The sequence below is a fragment of the Lichenostomus cassidix genome, chromosome 7 (genome assembly GCF_008360975.1).
Source record: "Lichenostomus cassidix isolate B80296 chromosome 7, HeHo_3.0, whole genome shotgun sequence".
Taxonomy (NCBI): domain Eukaryota; kingdom Metazoa; phylum Chordata; class Aves; order Passeriformes; family Meliphagidae; genus Lichenostomus; species Lichenostomus cassidix.
The window spans coordinates 37,616,531-37,639,315 of record NC_139488.1 but is presented as its reverse complement, the minus strand read 5'-3'; the positions used below and the strand labels follow the sequence as shown (position 1 = coordinate 37,639,315).

The window sequence follows — 22,785 nt, the reverse complement described above, 5'->3', positions numbered from 1 at the left end:
ACGGTGTCCCCGCACAGCCGGGCTGGCGGCCGTGCCTGGTGGCCTCGGAGGCCGCCGCGCAGCAGGGGAAGGATGTTGTTTACCCGCCGCTGGAGCTCGGCGTGACTCTGCCGACCTTCCGAACGCGCCCCGACTGCGCCGCCCGCGCGATGGGTTGGGTGGGGCTGGGCTGCGGGAAGGAGCGACAGAGAAGGGTCTACCCAGGCGTGTCGAGAATTGTTGTAGCTTTTTCTGTGGGCAGCTCCTGCTGATTTATGGATTGTGAAAAAAATGCAATTGCCAGAGGAGGTGATGTTGTAATGCTGAGCACCTCTCTGGTGACCAATGCTCCCGCTGCTCCTTGCACCCTCAGTCGATTCATTGATATTGAAATCTCTTCTTAGGTTTGCTTTCCTGCGCTGAGGTCCTGAAAGTCTCCTGTCAGTGAGATCAAGGTGTCTTTTTCAGCTCATCTTGCCTGATGACAAGCGTTGTCTGAGTCTTCGGTTACTCATAGTTGAAGAAAGTATGTTTCTTTTCTGCAGATATGACATATTATTGATACTGCTTCATCTGTTTAATGGTTTTAAAGAGAGTAGTAGTAAAACTGGGCATCCTGAAGCTAAACTAGGTAGTATTCAATGATCCGGTCTTTAGCTAAATTGGTGTGCCATATATTGTCTGAAGAGAACAAGTATTTTGCCTTTACATATGCGCCTTTGTGTCTGTGTGTGTATACGTACATACCTCTGCATATATGCATTCATTGATACTAGCATGTCCACATCCATACAGGCATACATGTATGTGTGTGTGTATTTATATGTAAAAAAAATATGTATAAGTATATGCGTTTTTGTCTGCGGATGCCTCAGCACTGAAATTATTATTCAGAAGGAAGCACTTATCTAAACCAGCAGACAATTATTTAAGTTAACTCAGTATAAACGGTATTACTGCTTTTGTTTGATTTCAACAACTCTACATATAAGAGTTGTAGGCATTTCATTTTGGCTCTGTGCTTCCTTATTCTCATGAAACTTGTCTGTGATCTCCAGCATGGGGAGTAACTGGTTGGAATGTACCTTTTTGGGGATTTCCTGGACCTCAGCATTGTAAATCACTTGTCTGATGCAATTTCAACTGGTTCCACCTGTTTTAAGTCGTGGAAAAATGCATGTGAAGTTCACATTGTCTTTTGTTGTTCTGTGTAGCAGCAAATGCAGTTTCTGGAGAGGTTCTAATTCTGATCACCCAATTAATATTCACATTTGGACTTAAATATTTTAGTCAGTCTGGTCAAACCTTGGATTGGCAACACAAGTATACAGTATTGCTCTGATGTTTTACCGTCACTACTGTTGCTGTCTGTGAAAGTAAGCAGAAGGGAGCTCTTGGACAAATTCTAACACAGAAAGGAGGAGGATGGAAGCAAGGACAGCTAGCCTGGGAGGAATACAGCAAGATTGATCAAGCAGTCAGGGATTAGATTGGGAAAGTCTGGATGGAATCAAACCCAGCCAGGGATGTGAGGCAACAAGAAAAGCTTCTGTAGGTATGTTGGTGATAAAAGGAAGATTAGGAAAAATGTGGGCCCTCTCTGAAAGGAAACAGGAGACCTGGTTACCTGGAAACAGCACATGGAGAAGGCTGAGGTACTCAATGACTTTTTCGTCTGGGTCTTCACTGGAAAGTGCTCCAGCTGCACACTACAAGAAGGCTGGAGAGGGACTTTTTACCATGGCATGTAGTGATAGAAAGGGGAATGGATTTAAACTGAGAGTAGGTTTAGATTAGAGATTAGGAAGAAATTCTTGGTTGTCAGGGTGGTGAGGCCCTGGCACAGGGTGCCCAGAAAAGTGTGGCTGCCCCATCAGTGAAGGCATTCAAGGCAAGGTTGGATGGGACTTGGAGCAACCTGGTCTAGTGGAAGGTGTCCCTGCCAATGGCAGGGGCTGGAACTGGATGGGCTTCAAGGTCTCTTCTGACCCAAACTAGTCTTTTATGATTCTGTGCTTCAACAATGCTAGATGAAAAATTTACCTTTGTAAATGAGTTTTTCTTTTTTTGCTTCAGAATATGTCTTGCTAAGGTAAGTACGTTTAATTTATGAGATAAGAAAATCAAGTCTAACTGTTAAACTCTTTTTCAGATTTTAATTTTTTTAGATATGGCAGCATTAATTCACACTTTAGCAGATCATAGTGATGATGTCAACTACTGTGCCATCTCTTCATCATGCTTGGCTACTTGTTCCTTGGACAAAACAATTCGTGTTTATTCTTTGAACAACTTTACTGAGCTTCCATACTCGCCTTTGAAAGGTCACACGTATGCTGTGCACTGCTGCTGCTTCTCTCAATCGGGACACGTGTTGGCCTCGTGCTCTACAGATGGCACCACGGCAGTGTGGGACGTGCGCGATGGCCGGAGGCTGGCGGTGCTGGAGCAGCCCAGTGCCAGCCCTGTCAGAGTCTGCCGCTTCTCTCCTGAGGCCACATATCTGTTGTCAGGGGCAGCGGATGGCAGTGTGGTTCTTTGGAACATGAAGTCGTTGAAACTGTACAGGTGAGTGCCAAATATTTTTTGACAAATACTTGATTTTGAAGTGAATACAGTTCAAGTTGTATGCTGTACTGTATACAAGATATGCAGACTTTAACGACTGATGGATAACACAGAGAAAAGGGGATAGGATTTAGAAGACCAGAAGGTTTATCAGTAGCAGAGGGAGAAGTGCTGGGTATCTTTTTGGTTTTTTAAGTTAAACAATGTGAACTCAAGAAGTTTTAATTTTTACAAAGTTACCTTGCATCTAAATCCTGATTTGTTTTAAAGTTAATTTCATTGATTTAACGTTAAATCAGGATGCATTGCATACTGCATGTGTCTGGTTTCTAAACAGTGAGTCAGCAAACTGTGATGCATAATGTACAGTTAGTAGAGCCTGACTGTGCTGTGTGCTTTGTATTGCATTATAATATGTTCGTATAAATTAAATATTTAATTACTAGGAGTTTGGATTCCAGGAAAAAAGCTTGATAGTAATCCAGCAATCAGAGTTTGGAAACTATGGACCTGTCCTGAAACTGCACAGTTTAAGACATAACAGTGACAAAAATATTGGAGCTAAATGAGTTAATCATGACAGTCAACATTTCACATGGGTTTCCAAGAAACATTTGAAACAAAGCAGATGAGCATATTTATTGGTATTGCACAGTTAAAGGTATGAACCTTAGAGCTATCTTCAAAGTCTTCCTCTACATCTCTGTCTTTCAGTAAGGTCTTCAGGCCAGTTGTAATCTGTACTTGGGCAAGACATTATTTAAGCTTCAGAGCCCCAGTTACACAACTAAATTAGTCTCTGAAGTTAAAAAAGTAGTTAAGAATTTGAGCGAACTTATGTTTTGCTCAGGATTAAGAGAGCAGCTGTTTCTGAAAGATGAAGTTATTTGATTTTGGTAGTCTTCTGCCAAGCATGTCCCATTTTTGTGGCCTATCTGCCTTTGCCTTCCACAGCAGTGATTTATGTGGGAGCTGTACAGTTTTAAAAAATTACTGATTATAATTACTTGAAATTGTGTAAATCTGGAAATTTGTCCATAAACAGAATTCTTAGAGATTTTTACCACCATGTTTTTTGTAATGCATAAAGAGATACTGAAATGGTGGTTTTGTTTTCAGACAGTAAAGAGGTACTGATAATGGACTTTTTCCTAGTTATATCTTTAAGAAAAATTGGAAAATTCAATCTTTAGTATTCTGAAGTCTGAGGGTTTATCTGTTTTGACATATTACTAGTAAAGAGGTTGTATTTTTTAAATTCAGAATACTTTTTGCTGAAGGGAAAAAGACAGAAATACAAAAAAGTAATTTCTTACAAGTGTATGCTGTTACTACATGCAGGGATGCATGTTTTAGACCTGCATCCTGATTTCCTTCTAGTTGAATGGTGAATGTATATTGTCTGTGTGGAAACTATATTGTTGTTACAAGAAGAAATTGTTCTGCTTTGGTGTTTTTATTGTAGAGAAATAAGAAAAAGCTTGAATATTCCCATCCTGTCCCTTTCAACTATTAAAAGTTCATTTCAGAGTGTTAACAGAGCAGCAGTAGTCAACTTAACTTTATATCTATTTTGGGGTGTGTATGTATTTTCAGCTGATGATTTTTTTTATTGTCATTTGTAATTGCAGATAGAAAAATGCAATGTCCTGTTTTTAAAAGCTGAGATCAATATCACATAGAAATCATCAAGGTACTTAAACATTATGTCAGAGGAAGTTAGTTAACCACCTAATGTCAGTCTATGGTCCTCTCTTTCTTTTGAAACAGTTGATTGTTTTGATGCTGAAAATGAGAAAACCTTTTACCGCACTGTTTCGTCACTTGACTAAATATATGAATGGTAATTATAACAAAGGTGGTTGGTTGCTCTTTATCTGCTCAGCTTTTGTTATTGACTGTTCAAATTGTGAAGTAAGGTGGCTATTTAAATAATTTCTATGATGGATGTGAACAACATGAAAGCAAGTTGATTTATGTGTATTTCTTAGTGGTCTCTATTTTCCTATTCAGGAGTTAAGTTACAATACTGATATTTGGCCTGCAAGTCTTAAATGCATACTCTGAACATATACAATGCTATTTATTTTACTGTTATATTTTCAGAGCAGAATCTCTAGCATTTCGTGGGAAAGAAAGTAATTTTTAAAAGCTGCACTAAAGAAAAAGGATTGTACATATAAAAATGGGAAGCACTGTAGTGGATTTGATAGTATTCTTAACGACAGAATTAAAGCAGTCAATTAAGGACTTTCTAGAAGGTCCTGGGTCTGATTAGAGCGACATTCAGGAAAATTTATTGACTTATCTTCTGTGATGTTAAGTTTGATACCTCTGGCAGTAATTAACATTTCTATCAGTAAAAGAGAATTAGCAGCTGTTCTACAAAATATGATGACACAGTAAATAGGACTGACATTTCTTGCCATGTGACTCTTTCTTATGGCTGTGATTTTCTCCCTGCATTTAAAGACTCAGCTATGCGTGCTTGGCTGGATCTGGTGTCCGTTAAAAGGAGTGGGACTCTTTCAATTGACTTTAGGTTATCAGATAATGTAAAAGATGTCAGGCTGACCCCGCTTCCTTCCTGAGGATTGACCCCACTTCGGTATCTACTGGAAGTTTTCTTCAAACATTAGTTTTACAAAGTACTTTGGCTCACTTTGTTAAAATACAGAATTTCTTTTCCACGTTGTTTTCTTTTGTGTACAAGTTGTTCAAAATTAACCCCACATCATGAATCACAAAGTATTCTATTCGGCTACAGGTTATCATATTTAGGAGGTGTTGTGTTTTGTCTCTAAAAACAGAATTGTTGGAGTCTTTCTTTTCGTTGTTTGTGTACATGTAAATCTGTGTTAATGATAGTTCTGTATTTATCTTTGACTTTTTTTTTTATCCTGGCGTAGAATTTTAACAGTGCATTGTGCCTTTAAAATGTTAAATCCATACAAATTGTCTTTGAAAATTATTTTATCATTCAGTTAAAATTATTGCCTTGGGGTGCCTTCTCATGTTTTTCCTCCTGCAGTCATAGAGCAGGTCAGGTCCCTGCTGCAGAGCTTACTTTGCACTCATTTCATAGCTGGTTAAAGTTTCTCTTTCCTCTGTTAGCTAGTTCCAAAGTGCAAAACTTAGAAGAGTTTGGCTTATTGCATGAGATTGCATTTGAGAGGTCACTTCTTTAGAGCTTTACCTATTCTAAATTCAAATCCTGTGTACTCTTGTTTTTCAGATCTGGGAATGTTAAAGGTGGTTCTTTGGTGGCTTGTGCATTTTCTCCCAATGGAAATTTCTTTGTCACTGGATCATCAAGTGGTGATTTAACCATCTGGGATGATAAAATGAGATGCCTGTATAATGAAAAAGCACATGATCTTGGTGTTACCTGCTGTGATATATCTTCACACCCAGTATCTGGTTAGTTATTCAACTCATCAGGGGAGGAACATTTTAAAAAAAGAGATACTTTATTCTCTCTAACTCTTGTTTTAATTTCTTTTTGCCATCAGTGCTGAAGATACAAATGATCTTGTGAGGAGCTGATGTTTTAGAATATTCTGAATATTCTTAAGTAAAGGTTGTGCTTGGGTTTGTGGCAAGGAATGTACTAGGTCAACAAACAAGGTGATAACTTGGAGTAGCTAATTACCACGTGGCAAACAAGGGTCTTAGAAGATGCAGTGCTTGATTACCATTCCCACTTGACTCTTTCCTACTTTGGTTCCCCAAGGAGCAGGACTGGATTAAAACAAGGCAGACAGCTGTAAACCTAGTAAGCTAAGTGCTTTGGGCTGTGGAATATGAATAGATAGACTCTTTTCCTGCACCTGACTTTCTCACCTAGAGGAATTTGGGGGAACAGTGACCCTGGAATCTCCTCTGTCACACTAAGATGTTAAAAAAAATCTTAGAGCTCTTTTAGCATTTGACCATATAGCCATTTGCTTTTAATGAAGTTCAGGAAATTGGGCAGAAGCCTTATTGTCAACTTTAGGAACTAATGCGGCAATATGTCGTAACAACCTTGTGTGTATATTTTTGTGCTTTCCAGATCTACTATTGAGACAAAGTGATCTGCATCAAGATATTTAGGCTTCTGTTTTCAGAATACATGAGCCTTCCTTTCAAAGGTCCCAAAAGTTATAACTGAGCAGCCACTTGAATCTTTCAGTGCTGAACCCAGCAAAATAAGTATGGCTGTCTCTGTACCACCTTGTCTAAGGGGGTGGTGCAGAGCAGGAAGAAAGCAGGACAGAAGAGGAGGAAGCAGGATGAGAGCATACAGTTCAGTACAGAGAATCAGTGATTGACAATACCAAATCAAACAAATGTGTGTCCACTGAAAGGTGTAGGACCTTTCTTGGTGAAAATACTACACAAAAAACTCCATTGTGAATTAAGAGTTGCATCTGAGGGCAAAAAACATGTTGCAGCTGAAACAGATCAGAGTGTAACTTCCACCACTCCATTTCATATTGAGATTATTCTCTTGGTTTAAAAATTACATGACCAACCCTTCAGCCTTCTGCTAAGGTAAAGTGAAACAGGCAAGAAAGCAGGTATTTCCTACACTATGGATTTGTTTTAGCTGATTTATGATCACTCTTGATTTTTTTCAATCCATATATTATTGAAAGTCAACATTTTTCCTTTTGTGTGGTGTTGTTTAATCATCAATGGTTGAACCTTCTGGGATTTTTGGCAGATTTAACAAATTATAGAATGCATACAAGTAGTGTTTTTCCAGTACAGTTAGAGATAGTTTTAAATGGAGACTCTCCTTACCTGCTTAATTCAGAGCAAGTTTTGATCCAGAGTGTCTGATAGGTTTTTTGTGCTTTAGGCTGTAACAAGTGGTTCTTCTGCCTTTGAAGTGGATTCAGTCACAGTTGCCTAGGAGCTCCTGAGATCTAGAGCAGTTGTGGTGGAGTTTGGTGGAGCTGGCAGTCTTAAAGAATACAGGTCAGGTAAGGAATAAAGTCAGGCTCCTGAACTTCAGGAAGGCAGAATTCCATCTCTTCAGAGAGGTTGTCCATGGGATCCACTGGGAGACTGCAGTCAGGGACAAGGGAGCAGAACAGAACTGGCAGATCTTTAGGGAAGTCTTCCACAGAGCATAAGAATCAGTGATTGCCAGGAGCAAGAAACTGGGCAAGGAAGGCAAGAGACTGGCATGGCTGAGTCAGGAGCTACTGGTCAAAGTAAAGGGCAAGAAGAAAATGCGCAGGCAGTGGGAACAAAGATGTAACCTGGGAAAAGTATAGAGATTAATTACGATTGTGTAGGAAGGGAGTGAGGAAGGCCAAGGCAAAGCTGGAACTGAGCCTGGCAAGGGGTGCAATGTCCACAGCCTCTCACCCACCAGCACCCCCAGGTCCTTCTTGGCAAGGCTGCTCTATACCTGTTCACCCCCCAGCATGAATTGATACGGGGGGTTGCCCCAGTCCAGGTGCTGCATCAGCATTGAGGTTCCCATTGCCCAGTGCTGGAGCTTGTCCAGGTCCCTCTGGGGTCCTCCCAAGTCCTTGTCCTTCTGGTGTGTCACCTGCACCACTCAGCTTGGTGTCATCTGCAAATTCCCTGAGGGTGCGTTTGCTCCTTCTGTATCACTAATGAAGATACTAAATAGCACTGGTCCCAGTACAGAGCCCTGAGAGACACCACTGGTCCATTGGGACTATGAACCATTGACCACTACCTTCAGGTTGCAGCCATCCAACCACTTTCTTATGGATCTGACAGTCCACTCATGGAACCTGATGATTCAGAAATGTTCATATACACTGAATCAAGAGGGGAAAGCTATGAAACTATTATTGTTGTATTTAATATTTAATGCAGTATTTATTAAGTGTTTGGCTGGACTGCATTCATGAAATGTCAGTTCAGAAAAGTGAAAAGTTGAACATCCAGTAGTATTAAAATTCCCTGTCAGGTGCCCTCAAATTTTATACATGTGTATGTGGGTAAGTTTGAGAATTACTGAACTGTAGAAAAAATTGATATAATGTTATAATTTAGATTAAAATATGCTATCATTGTTCTCAGAGGAATCAAACATTTACCATCAAGAAAACTTAAAATATGAGCCCAGCTCTGGTCTTTATCTACTTGTTCAGGAAGGAGTATAACGATACCTATTTCTTACTTCCAAATGGTTTTAGAACTTCTGCAATGATTTGTATGCTAATGTAGTTTACTGATATGCGGTTATTTTCAGTGTTTCTGACTCCTATTAATATTTTTGGATTTTATCAGATAGTGAAAATGGATTTAAATGCTTCCAGATGGCTTCTTGTGGACAAGATAATCAGATCAAACTCTGGCTTATTTTGTTAGCAGATTTCTTAGGTTTGTATAAAAATATTTTTTTGAATATACCAATTTCTTAAGTCTTTAGTGACAATTTAAATTGAAGGTCAAATTTATACTACTGGATTCACAGCCAAATTAACGACAAATTAAAAGTTTTCTTTTAATTATTAGCTGGAGAACAGATAAGGCATTCAGCACTTTGTGTTGCAGTGCCATGTAGACTTTATTTAGCAATCTATTTATCAACAAATATTGAAAGATTTAAAGAAAAGTCTACTGTGGCCTTTTAACAGGTTGATAGGTTGAAACCTCTTAATCTGTGTGGCCAGGGAGAGGTTTGCTTTCATGTTTCAGTATATCTTGGGCCTTGAACAAGAGCTGGAGAAAACAATGTTGGTTCCTGCGAAAACTGCAAGGTAGGTAAATCGCCAAAACTATTTTCAGTGGATACATTTTTGTGATATCTTTTTTATAAAAGAATGTAAGGATTAATATTGTGTGTACAGATACACATTTACTTATCTAAAACCTTGTGACACATGCTAAGACTACAAAGTGAGGAAGTTGGAGAAACTAAGAAGTTGTCTCTGTGATCTTTTTATCCCCCTTTTTGTAAACAGTATGTCACAGAGTCACATCTTTGGTGAAGCTTTAGGCTTCTAAAAGCAGCTTGTGTTAAACCTTTTCAAATATGGCTATATGTAATAATTTACTTTTTGTATTTTTAGGTGTTGAATTAAAATATAAATGCACACTGAGTGGACACTCTGCCCCAGTTCTGGCTTGTGCATTTTCGTGTGATGGACAGATGATAGCCTCAGGGTAAGCAGCACCTGTTGAAATATCTGGCTGTCCAAGTTCACACTTCAGTATTGCAAAACAGAAAGTTCAAAAGAGTTGAAGTTTTCTAAATGTTTATTACCAATAATTAAAGAATAATTCTGTGACCTCTAGAGGTGTTGAAGTATCATTACTATCAGTCTGTGTCTTGTTGGTGATTTGGTTGAAAATCTCAGGTTGTGGGAAAGGTTAATGAAACAGTTTCCTTTTCTCTCTCTGCATAATTCTAATGTCAGTGTGGTTTTTTTAAGGTCGGTGGACAAGTACGTCATAATCTATGAAACTGTAAGTACAGCATAATACCAGACCATATTCATTGGGTTGTTGTCTTTAAATATCAGCTCTGCTTCAGCAGTGTCTTATAAATGAAAAATATTAAAGAATTGAAATTATAATAAGCCAAAATATTTACTGTACATTTGGGGGTAGGAAAGAAAGGAGTCTAAGGAAAAATGTCTCCTGAGAATTGATCAGTGTTTCTCACTTTTTATTTACATTGTGAGGATTTGTCAGCTGATTTCTCTGCAGTAGGGTATTGGAATTACTCAATTAATTCCATACCTACGAGTATTACGAGTTTCATATTGAAGTGGAAGGATTTTTTTGTTATCCTGACTTTAGCTTAGCTTCCAAAGCAAGGAAGACTGTACCTTTTGACATAAAATTGGGAGTGGGGATTATAGAAATTCTGTAGTTATATGTAAAGTGCATGTGAAATAGAAGCGTAATAAAGAACTCAAGAAAATGTTTTAAGTACAGTGTCTTTAAACATATTGTTTAAGCATTTTCTATAATAATGTTACATCCTTTGTGATTCACCTCTAAGTGTATTTACTGTTTGTACTTGATTATATTAATAATAATAATATAATAATTTTGTTGCAAATGAAGGATGAACAAATTTCAAGCTTCTTCAGCTTGCTTTGCACATACCTATTGTATTGATACAATTTTTGAATTAGCATTAAAGTTTTTCACCAAAATCACTGATATGATACCTTCACAGTTTTCGGCCCTGTTGTTTTAGCAGTTTGAAGTTTAGACAGGTATGTAAGAAGTCCTCTAGAGTTTTGGAACCACAAAAAATTGAAAGATGAAGGAAACCACAGCCCCCCCAGGTTGACCCCCACAATGACCCCTTTAATTATTTCTGATACGAGATCTGTAGAAGAAACCTTTATCTACACAAACCACCAGCCAATATGGATTTAAATCAGTTAGTATTTCTGGCATTATTCTCCCTGCATGTTCCATGCTGGCTGATTGTGCAGGGTAGCATTGCTCCAGGGAATTGAATGGGGCTTCAAGCTGGAAATTCAAGTTGCATTTTTGACTCTGCTGCTGTTCAGCTTTGTCAAGGCTGTATAACTTCTCTGAAGGTAACTGCTGTCACCTTTCAAGAAGCAATGTTCCCTATTTTGAACAGAAGCATACAAGTGAAGAAACACTCTTTTTTAATTAAGATTTAAAATCACAAAAACTCTTTTACAGAGTACTGGCAATACCCTTCATACTTTATCTCAGCATACCAGGTAAGAAATCAGCATGATTATTCTGTTTCATAAATAAAAGAATTTAAATTCTCTTCTCATGAATTTTCACTTTTTTTTTTTTTTTAATTTGTAGATATGTTACAACTTGTGCTTTTGCACCACATAGTCCCTTACTTGCCACAGGCTCAATGGATAAAACTGTGCACATATGGCAGTTGGACCTTAAGCAGCCCTGTGTAGGTCAGTGTGTGAAGTATTTGTGATCTGTTTAAATTCAAAACACCATCTGAAGATGCAAAAATCCCACATTCTTACCTGCAGTTAATGTGTAACCACAGGATTGTGTGCATGTTTTTTATCTTCTAATTGACTTGATTAATGCCCAAAAGAGGTATTCTGTTTTTGTTATTTTTCAAAGAAAAATATACTAGATGTATATTAATTGTATTAATTTGCAATATCTGCTTTTCTGATATTTGCAATTGCTTAGTCTCTGGACAGCATTTGAGATTAATATTATAACCAGAGTGCTGAAAGACTTTTTGGACACATCATTTGTGATGAGTTGAAAATACGCTAATTGCAGGCATAATTGTCAATTAGAAATGCAGCTTACCAGTTATGATAGGTGAAAAACTAATGGTACAAATTAGATTAGTAGCATTAGTATAGGATAACTAATGGTATGATTACATCAGCACCTAAAATTTGTGGAACAAAGCTAAGTATTTCTTTGTTGAAAGCACAAAAGTAAGTTTGGACTTTGGTGTGCCTTCTAAGGAGGTATGAGATGATTCCAGTGTCTGCTAGCACTTTTCTGTTGTTAGTTCCATTCAAATTTGACAGAAGTGTGTCTGAGAGATTACACTCCTTTAAACTTTGAAAATTGATGGGTAAAAGACAAACCCAAATTACTGCCCTCCCTCCCAAAGTAATGTCTAATAAGCATTTCTTTTATTAGATGAAAAATGTATAATAGTGAGAACACTTAAAATCAGGGTCCATTAATGGCATTGTTTTTTAGAACTGAGGATTTCATTGGTGATTGGTTTTTGAGGGTCGTGGTGAGGGTTTTTTTTGCGGGGGACGGGGGAAGGTGTTGTTTGTTTTTTAATTTTTGGTTTTTAACTCTTTTTCATTTCCAAAGGAGATACTGTAGAATATGAATCCAAGGTGGCTGTTGAGGACTGGTCAGAAGATGATGTTTCAGCCTGGCTTTGTGCACAGGATTTACCAGATTTTGTTGGGCTTTTCAAATTGAATAATATTGATGGCAAGGAACTACTCAATCTTACTAAGGAAAGTCTTGCTAATGAATTAAAAATTGGTAAGAGTATTGAAATCCAAATGGTTTTTAATCTGTAGGGTACTCTGAAATGTTGGAATGAAAGCAATTAGGGAGCTCCATGCGTGGATTTTTTTCCCCCTGAAATGCCTTTTTTATCATTTCCAGGGCTGTTAAAAACCCCCTAATGTTACATTGTCCACAGTATTCCTTTTTTTTTTGTGGGTATGTTTGCTCATATCATCTGGAGACATAAAATGCACTTCCACTAATGATGATGTTAAGTGGAAAAGAAATCAGATCTTACTTAATATTGTGTCTATTTTCCTTTTTTGATCTTGTATTATTAAGCTGTGGAAAAGGAATTTCAGCTTTTCTTTATAATTAATGTTTCTCACTTTGGTAAACAGAGTGTTCTATAGTTTTTCCTATCAATCTGCAAAACTGCTGTGTTTAGAATAGTGTGTGTTCAGCAACCTTGAAATCAAACAATGAAGTTCTTTAGCCTGCATTTGATGATTAGTTTTGGTAAGGATCAAGCAAAGCTTGCCTGGCTCAGACACTTTCTAATACATCAGGTTCATACATTGTCCTGTTGCTTTATTGCAAAACTGTGATTACATTTTAGAAGGAATCACAAGGACACACCATATTACTAATGATTCCACAGTGGTCATTATGAAATAGGAAACTAAAGGATAGTGAACTGCACTGGAACTTTCAAAATGTAAGTTCTCTCTTAATGTTGATGGCCAGATTTAGGTGTAAATTAAGTGCTAGTACATTTGTCAGAGAGAGGTCAAGGTCATAGCAAAAGGGAATGAGGAAAGAACCTGTTTAAAAGGTACAGTTAGATACTGTCCACTGTGGGAGGACTGCTCCCTTCCTTTTTTGTTTCGTGTGTGTGTGTGTAGAATTGGTCTGTATTGGATCATATTATCTTTGTGTATCAGCTGGCTTTGTTGAAGTCTAAAAATAACAGAGATGCTGGGAATGTCAGGAATTGTCATCCATGAAAGACACTTGGCTTCCTCAGTTTCTGCAAACGTTTTCCTTAGCATTGAGATAGTGTAAAACTTCGTTAGTACTATCACCAGCTGAGGCTAATCAGGTAATGCTGACTAGAAAGTTCTGTGAGGACTGAATGTAGTGTGACCAATGACCTGCTACAGCGTTCTCTGGGGAAAGAAATCAACAAAGATATAGAAATTACGGCCTCATAGATCTGACTTGAAAAAGTTCCCTCTACCTGCCATAGCTCAAGCATTTACAAAGTAGGAAAATACTACCTGCCTAAAACGAGCAAGAGTTTCAGTGTTACTCAAATTCCCATTTAACCCAATTTTAGGAATCTATCACCATAAAAATGCTTGTATGAGCATGTCCTTTCTCTCTTTGATAACCTGTTTTCTTTGCTTTAACAGTCTGACATAAGATCTTGCTAAAGACCTCTAGAAATGTTTTAGAGTTTTTGCAGCTAGGAGGACATTAGTGTTCTTTTAAAAAGCACAGGTTCAGGCATTTTTCAGTTGTGCCTTTGTAAGCCCTAGAGAGCAGTACTTTACAGTGGGTGTAGTGTATTGTAACAAGATGGACATGACCAGGTGTGTCAAACACTAGCGCAAAGGTTAAGGGAAATCCAGTCTCTTTGGAGGTGCTGGCAGCACTTGTGCCCACCTGCTCCTTCCCACTGGTACTGCTTTGTCCTGTTCCATGGGTGCAGCTCTGCAGTGTCCCATGCCAGGGTGTGGCTGCAGGGCAGATTTGGACTTGCACTATTTCACTGGTTGTTCTCATTAAGCCTCCAAGCTCCTATTGGACAGTACAAGTGACAGCCTGTGGCAGAGCTGACTGGAGTGGGGGCCAGGGTGGGCTGCAGGCTTTTGGTTTAAGGGGGTGGTGAGATGGAGCTCTGTCTCCTGTAACATAGCTGCTGACTATTTCAAGACCTGACCTGTTTGCCTTACCTGTCTGTGCTGTCCACTTCACGTACAAATAATTTTTCAGAGTCTCTAGGCCGGCGCAGTAAAGTGCTCCAGAAAATTGAAGAACTGAGGATGACAATGATCTCAGTTTCTGTTCCTGATGAATTTCTATGTCCTATAACAAGAGAGCTTATGAAGGATCCTGTCATTGCAGCAGGTATATCTTTACATGCCATGGATAAAACTAACTACTTGAGGGTAAAGATGGGGAGGGGAGGGAGGGAGGAGGGAGGGAGGGAGGGGAGGGGGAGGGGAGGGGAGGGGAGGGGAGGGAGGGAGGGAGGGAGGGGAGGGGAGGGGAGGGGAGGGGAGGCCCGTACAAGCATCAGTGTAATTTATTTTGTTGCTCTGTAAACAGTGACTAACTTCATCCAGTTATGGTATCATGCCAGACTTCTGAGAATTAAAATGGTCAAAATATGAAGACATTTGCTAAGTGCTGGAGTGATGGTGGCTTTATTCAATAAAGACTAAGGAGACAGAGTATAGTGTTGTGTTAGAGGAGAAGCATAAGGCATGTGTTTGTATTCCATCAGAGATATTCCTGGGTAACTGTGCCAGCCAACCCTTAGCTGGGGCCTAATTTCTGTTCTTTAAGGACCAGGTTGTTCAGCTACCAGCTCTATGAGCCAAAGTCCTGAGCTTGGCCAGGTGGTGAGGGCTCTGTACAGGTCTAGCTCCGGGCTGGGACAGCCAGGTGGACAAGCCCCCTGTTCAGCAGGGAAGCAAGCTTTAGCTGGATTAGGCAATTTGTGGTAATGAGCTTTTACATCACAGTATGGATCATTCAAACTGGTCAGAAAGTCTCATTTAACACATGCATAATACATTTTGGTGCTTTGCAGGTAGAGATAGATATATGAAACTAGCTTGAACTGTTCATATTCACAGTAAAGATTTCACAAACAATCTACTTATTCTAGATCTCATTTTTCCTGTTTGGACGTGTTTCCTGACTTGCCTCTTACATTTAAACAGCAAAATAGTGCCCAAGCCTCTGTAATATGAGCTTTTGTTGATGGTTTCTTTGCAGATGGGTATTCCTATGAAAGGGAAGCTATGGAAAACTGGATCGGCAGTAGACGATCTAGTCCCATGACAAATCTTCCTCTCCACTCTCCTATGCTCACGCCAAACAGGACACTAAAAATGGCCATCAGTCGCTGGCTAGAGACTCAGCAGAAATAGTTAAACCACTTAATTTTGCAGTTATGTGTTAAAATTAATTGAATTTTTATGCAGCTAAAGGAATTAATTATATCAGAAACAAATAGAACGTTGTGTTTCAGTTTTAATCTTTCTGATTCAACCTTCACTGGTGGAAATTCCCAGAAAAGCTTTTTTCACTTCTTGGTAGTTCTACTTTGGGGTATTTCTGTTTAAGAAATTAAGTACTAAAACTCAGTTTTTCAAATAAAAGAATTCTTAAAATTTTCATTACATTTATAAGTTTTGAGTCTTCATCTTGACAAGTCAGTCTGTCAGAAGGTAAGTAATAGCAAAGTACAGGATCTGTATTTCTTTTTCTAATCTAACAAACCAAAATGTGTTTTTTTCTGTTCCCCATTACTGGACACATAGTTGGAAAAGCTGGGAGAGAGTTTCTCCTGCATCCATCAGGGACTACATCTCATCCCACACGTATATTAATAATGTTTATTTTGTATGGAAAGAGTACAGTAGCTCTGCAAAAATAAAAGTACATGACAAGACTAATATAGGACTTGTACAAAATATCAAAGAAACAGTAAACAATAAATAAGCTAAAGCATAATAATGCAAACTGCAAAAGGATTTCTAGAGCTGGGTACAGCTGTTTACAATGTACACAGAACACTGTAATCAAGTGTGATGGGAAGAGTATAAAACTGAGCACTCCAACTGATTTGCACTCACAGGAATGTCACTGCAGCCGTTCATTTTTTAGAACGTTCTTGCCACTAAAAACCTTATTTCTTTTAAAAAACCAACTTCTTAACTTCATCCTATCATGCAACTGCACATACACTTTTCCTCAAACTTTCACCTTCACTCCATCCCTTTCTTGGGTTTCCCATAAAAACACTTACTGAACATTTATTTGTTGTACCTTTTCACAAATAAACAATAAATCATTTTGCTTTAAGATAGCACCCAAAGGTGATTAGATACCCTAGATAAAGTGCGATTATTGTTAATAGGCCATAATATCGTGTTCTTCAGTGCAATAACCAATATGGTCAAAGCCTCTCAATACACATGCAAATGTCACTATTTTATTTTATTTCTTCTAGTTACTAAAAATAGCTGTATTTACATGTCAAAACATGGCTGCTTATAGTTTACTCATACACAAATTTATGCTTCCTAAATGTACACCATGCAACCCAAAGAAGATCCTGATAGAAAAGTGACAAAATACTTTGATTTTAAAAAATTCATGCATGTACAGATCTGAATATTCTGCAGCAGCTTATCTTCCTTAGTGCTGCTGAGAGACATAAGCACTTAAGCGTTCGAGAGGCACGAGTATTACGTGTGATATGCAACACAACCAAAAGCCAAGACTGAAGCCCTATGTGAAAGAAAATGCTTACTTATGGTAAAATGTAATGGAAAGGATTTCTCTGCTCAAGCTCCTAGGACAACCCTAATTGAGTTTTTCTACACAAACCTGTTATTCCAGTTACTGTCACTGCCCTGTGATGGTAGGAACAGTTGGAAGTGGTTGTATCCCATTAAAGACTACTCCCTGGGAGCCAGCCAAGCCCAGGCAGTCAGTGTTTTGTAGAGCAGTCAGACCCTGTGGTGTTGCAAGCCAGGTCTACCCTGTCAATGTACAGAATAGTATTTATACATTTGATTCAATGAATGATCGCTTTGGTTTTGCCATGGTGACGTGACTGAGGTGGCTGTCCTGAATGCTGTGGGATGGCGGTTTGGCTACAGCATCAGGGTATAAATGAGAACCTTGGCTGGGTGATCTGCTGTCTGTACACGGGGGAGAGATTTGGCACATGAGCTCCTCGTGTTCTTTTGCTTGCATGCTGCTCTGGCTGCCATCTTCTGGGGCAGCACCTGTAGAGGATGCTTTAGTTGAGTAGTGTTTAACTAAGAACTGATCAAAGTTTGAGGGCTGAATGCCTGCAGAAACAACATTTGTGGATAATCCATCTGATGCCTGAGAGTGCCAAGTGCGACTAGATTGTGTGTTTTGCTGCTGAAACCTTGCAGTCTTGTCCATGATTCCCATAAATGGAGTATTACGAGGTCGGTGCTCAGTACCCTGAGCTTGACTGACATTGCTCTCCTTGAGTCGAACATCTGGGCCCAGCCCCTTAACACTGCCTGAAAAACTGCTGGCTGAGCTAGAAGAGCCACCACTGGGTACAGGGCTTTGCTGCCTTGAGTCACTGAAATTCATCAGAGCAGAGGCTGTTGACCTGTCAGCAGGTTTAGATTTACTGGCAAAAGAACGAGAAGAGAGAGTCTCTTGATGCTGTGGATGGGAACACTGGCCTGACACAAACTTCTCATTGTACAGTTCAGCAGCAGGACCTGTGGAAATGCTTCCAGATGACATAGTGCTTGTCCCATCCACATACTGACTTCTAGCATGCCGGGTAGGCAAGGGACTGTGGGGAAGATGCTGCAAAGAAGATTGTGTCTTGGTGCTACATTGACTGCTTCCTGGTTTAGCTCCAGGCTGGATGGAGCTCAGATGCTGATTAGTTTTTACAATCTGTGCCTGCTTTGTTGGCTGCATGATCAAACCTGGCTCTCTCAGGTACTTACTGCTTGTTCTGCTTTGAGGAGACACAGACCGAGCTTTCTGAATACCTTCTTGAAGAGTCCTGCTGGATGATGAAGCAGCTGAGGAACATTGCAGCCTTTGTGGAGGGGAAACAGATTCTTTGGGGTGTGGCAGCTCATCTTCCCTGTCTTGAAGATTAAAATTATCATTCACACCTGGTACAATGCCCTCCTCCTCATTATCGGCATTGTTCATTTGCTCGAGTAGCTGAGGAGACTGATGCTTCTGTTGCTGTGTTCTCTGGAACTGTTTGCATTCCTCTTCCACCCGAGCCAGGAGACGTTTTATCTCCTGATTGCTGGGGCACAGCTGCGTGGCTGCCTGTAGGTCAGTAAGAGCAGCAAGTAGTTTTCTGTTTAGGAAAAAATAAGTAAACAATGAAAACCTGGGGCAAATCTGAGTCCCAACATTGCCTACTACTAATCCACCTCCACCATTTGTAGCAAAATATCCTGGTTTGTTGTTTCGTTCTGCAGGTGGTGACAAATAAGACCTGGAAGTCTTCCACCTCAGGAAATTCTTAAAAAGGATGGAAATGCAGACCCAGCCCTAAGCCCTTCCTTCTCTTGAGTATCCTGACACCCCATGCAGGCAGGCAGCAGAAGTCGCTGCTGGGAACACCAGGAACTGATGTCTCACAAGCTCTTCACAGTTACCTCCAGAGTAGGGAACCTGCTGAACTCTGCTTCATGACCATTTATTGATCTGTTTAGAAAAGACATGGTGAATCAAAAAGTTACCTCTCCCTATACTTCAGCTACACCACTATACTTTGTTATTCTTCCAGCCTGAAGAGATAGTTCCTCCTGTCTCCCCTTGTTCTTATCTTCAACTGCTAATGATTGATCATATCGGGTCCTATCAAAGCAGCCAGTAATGAATTATAAACTTAGCAATAAATAATGAAGTGCTGGAGTTGGGTGGCACACTGCTGGTTACATTCTGCCAAGGTCTGTGGAGCAGTAGACCTATTCACTATTGCACTTAAAATAATCTCCCTTCAAATCAATTTGTTACCTTCTGGACTGCCTCATAAATATTTAAAGAGTATTCAAATATTGCTATTTGGATGTGGTTGGCTTTATCTAATACACAGATCTAGTAGAGATTTAAGGTGCACTAAAAAATAATTCCTTCCTTTGCAAATTTGAAATATAACTAGCAGAAAAGAACAAGTTATTAAAAATACTAAGTTAAAAAAAAATTGTGCAGACAGATGCACATAAGTAAACAGTACCTGCTGTTCCTCTTGGCTCTTGCTCTGGCATAATAGGCTTCATAACATTTAGGCTTCAGATCCAAGGCTTTGGTAGCAAACTCTTCAGCCATACCAAAATCCTGATAATGGAATCAAACCCACTCGTTACACAGTGACACTCAAAGCAAGCTCTGTGTTTGCAGCCAGTGCCTGCAGCAGTGGCTCCTGCCCCAGTCAGCAAGAGCAGGTATTTTCTTGAAGTGCACACAGGCACAGCCATGGCTGTGCTGTTTCATAACAAAGGGTGGTGGCAGTGTTTTCTTTTAAAAGTATCACAAAGATCCAGCAGTTCATCATTCCAAAATAACTTCATGATACAAGACCCACTGTAATAGACCCCCATGGCAACATGCCCTCATCTTATAAGCTGCCCATTTACTGACATAATAAAGCCAAAAATCATGATACAGTGAAAAGGGTTCTAAAATAGCACAAATATCCACGTACAACCCCAGTAATACAGTAGGATAGAAGTCTCAGATTCCCAATGCCAGAGAGGCAGCAGAGTAACAGGAAGAGCTTACATTTGTTTTGCGGCGACATCGTGACAAGTTCAGGTATAAAGAAACTCTCAGCTCAGTGAAGGCTTTCATTTCCTCTCCAAACCCTTCCCTTGGGAACTTCCTCAATGCATACTGATAGCGCTGGGCTGCTTCCTTCATCTTTCCTTTCTACAAAGTTTAGGGAAAAAGAGGTTTTTCATAAACTTGTAATATTGCAATACTGTAGCATATTTATATTTAAAAAAGAATATTTATATTTAACATCTACCAAGAGGTGCCCTTCAAGAAGAAAATACAGAGACAAATTTTTTTAATAAATATACACAGTATGAACTACACTGTCAGACAAGCACAGTGAGAGAACCTGTATGTTAACCAGAGTTTGTGTTTCTTTCTGAACTCAAATGTTTAATGGTATTTGATGGACACCATAATACCATAATACTAATACATACCATTAGTACCGAAAAAAAAGTATGATACTCGTTTTGTATTAAACAGAGTAGTAATAGATAAGATTATATAGCTGAAAAGGAGGCATAAAGGCATTCAGTCTACCTCCAGGCAGAAGTCCACAGTTCTGCTTTCAGAAAAAACAACAATCTACTTACTTTATACAGTGTATTTCCTTCTTCCATCAGTTTCTGCAGAAGAATCAGGAGAATATCAGGTTTGGAGGTGGCCATTGCCCACGCTGCATTTCCTGCAAGTTAAATTTTAAGGGTCTCTTACAAAAGGGAAGAAAGTATGTTTCTGCTGTCTACCACACTAGAAAGCCCAGTCCTACTTCAGTAGATATTCAACCTACATGGAACTAATATTACTATTATCATCATCATTAGAGTGTACATGTTTAAAATACATCTATGCCCCCACTAACACCACCTGGACAGCAGCCAAGTATTAAATGGTTCGATACATTTCACCCCAGGATAGGAATGTATAAAAGTCACAAATTCAGGCCTAAGAAAGAACCTGTATTTGATCATACTTAATACCCAAATAATATGAAATAGTGACTCAAAGGTACTAAAGATGCAGTAATTATTACATACACAACTGCACCATTGTACTTGCCTATTGACAACACTTGATTTACATTTTTTTGGCCTACCCTTTGCAAAAATACATGATTCTATAATTTATTAAAAGAATGTCAGTTAAAAGTAAAACTTGTTAATCTGAATCTAAATCATTAATAGTGTCAGAATTATGTATCAGTACAAATTATGTATCAGTACAATGTATTACAGAATTATGTATACAGAATTATGTAAGAATGTATACAGAATTATGTATCAGTACAATCATCATTTTCTTGTTTAAGTATATTATGACAGAGTAACTACATACAGTGACACCTCCAGACCTCACCATCAACACATATTGAAGAAAGGAGCAGAATAGAAGTCCTTGCATTTCCTCACTTCTAAAGTGAGTCTTGAGTCTGCCTTTAAAGGAGGAGATTGTTTCTCTTGAGTGGGCTTCTGCAAACCTGACAGCGTGCAAAAATCTCATGTTTTGAGTCATTTAATACACCTTACAGAAATAACTAATTCTGGCAGAGCAGAACCCAGTTGTTTCTCCTGGTACAGGGCAGTTTCACTAACCTAGCTTAGCTCCTTTTCTCAGCAGCATGACCACAACTGAGGTATTGCGGCAGCCAATCGCTCTGTCCAGCGGCCTCATGCCACTGTGGTCCACATGCTCAATCATTGCTCCCTTCTCCACCAAATACTGCACCTAGGAAAAGAAATGAGATATGCCTTGTAACAATGGCTTTTGGTAGGAAAGGCAGACCAATGAAATATTTAAGGTACCACATAATCTTTTAAACACATTGAGCATATACTGCAGAGTACAGTACAGCCATCTAAAATCCACTGAAGGCACCACAGCATGGGAAGGTTAGATGGGGCAGCAGTTCTTTTGCATAGCCATTATTCATCCAAGTGTGACCAGCAGTGATCTTGTAAGGGAAGAGGCACCAGCAGTCTTGCCCGTGGACAGAGCCCGCAACTCACAACCATGGGCCTGCTCAAGGACCTCTTCACTGGTGCTGTCCCAGCCTGGCCAGTGGCTGAGCGCAGACCCACTGAAGGGACCAGTCTGGCCAGGGAAATGGGAGCTGGCACCAATCTTTTTTAGCAAATGTAGGGACAGGAAGGTGCCTGGACACCCCTCATTCCCCAGCAGAGTCTCCAGTACCCAGTGTCACCTGCAAAAACTCACACAGTGTCTGAAAACTGCCAAAGCCACTGTGGAACCCAAGGGCTTATTTACAATTTCGAGTTAATTCAGACAAAGGCTGAATAGGAGGGAAGGAGAATTACCTGCCATGGCAGCACTTGAAACAGACCTTGTCTACGCAAGCTGCAGCACCACAGATGTGAGTGTGATAGGCTGCACGTGCTATTCTGTCTAGTTCCTTGCTGACCTCTTGGATCTATCCGTAGTGCACGCAGACCTGTGTGCCCTTCCTCTTTCTACACCTCTTCCTAGGGTCTTTGCTCTACGAAGGCACCAACTGACCAGGACCCTGACAGGGGACCTCTGTGGCTTTGCAGCAAAATTCTGGGCTTCTATTCATCTACAAAATCTTTTCCTGTAATCTTTTCCTTCTATTCATCTACAAAATCTTTGCTGTATTATCTTTTCCAGAGCAAACATTTGCACTGCAGTCAAGATGAGAGCAGTGTAACCATCTTGGCTACTTCCCTGAATTTCCTATTTTGGTCGGCAATATTTTTTCTCAACTCTAAA

The 22,785-nt window shown here is 39.5% G+C and overlaps 2 protein-coding genes across 15 annotated transcripts in view; one reads left to right on the top strand and one right to left on the bottom strand.

The window, feature by feature from the left end:
• On the top strand, positions 1–15,905 carry WDSUB1 (WD repeat, sterile alpha motif and U-box domain containing 1). 2 transcript variants are annotated; one of them, XM_085067278.1, is made up of 11 exons: positions 2–505; positions 2,132–2,547; positions 5,783–5,967; positions 8,809–8,901; positions 9,594–9,687; positions 9,957–9,990; positions 11,197–11,237; positions 11,332–11,438; positions 12,346–12,525; positions 14,491–14,625; positions 15,502–15,905. In XM_085067278.1, exons 2-11 carry the CDS (start codon positions 2,150–2,152, stop codon positions 15,654–15,656), a joined length of 1,422 nt encoding a protein of 473 aa, XP_084923404.1. In that variant the 5' UTR covers positions 2–505; positions 2,132–2,149; the 3' UTR covers positions 15,657–15,905. The 2 variants fall into 2 exon arrangements, with proteins under 2 accessions (XP_084923406.1, XP_084923404.1); XM_085067280.1 differs by lacking the exon at positions 12,346–12,525 and having other exon boundaries at positions 1–2,547.
• Positions 15,906–16,110: 205 nt separating this feature from the next.
• TANC1 (tetratricopeptide repeat, ankyrin repeat and coiled-coil containing 1) overlaps positions 16,111–22,785 on the bottom strand; it is a 64,312-nt gene continuing 57,637 nt past the window's right edge. For all 13 annotated transcript variants that reach the window (XM_085067270.1, XM_085067272.1, XM_085067274.1 and 10 more), the window contains 5 exons: positions 21,633–21,765; positions 20,634–20,725; positions 20,044–20,190; positions 19,499–19,599; positions 16,111–18,613 (listed from right to left, as the gene is read on the bottom strand). In XM_085067270.1, coding sequence (XP_084923396.1) covers positions 17,299–18,613; positions 19,499–19,599; positions 20,044–20,190; positions 20,634–20,725; positions 21,633–21,765 — 1,788 coding nt within the window. In that variant the 3' untranslated portion in view covers positions 16,111–17,298. The remainder of the gene's footprint in view (positions 18,614–19,498; positions 19,600–20,043; positions 20,191–20,633; positions 20,726–21,632; positions 21,766–22,785) is intronic.

Excerpts from the sequence above, each read along its gene's own strand:
- WDSUB1 (XM_085067278.1), top strand. The coding sequence starts at position 2,150 with ATGGCAGCATTAATTCACACTTTAGCAGATCATAGTGATGATGTCAAC. Across the intron at positions 5,968-8,808 it reads ATCTTCACACCCAGTATCTG|ATAGTGAAAATGGATTTAAA; the intron begins GTTAGTTATTCA and ends GGATTTTATCAG. Across the intron at positions 11,238-11,331 it reads ACTTTATCTCAGCATACCAG|ATATGTTACAACTTGTGCTT; the intron begins GTAAGAAATCAG and ends TTTAATTTGTAG.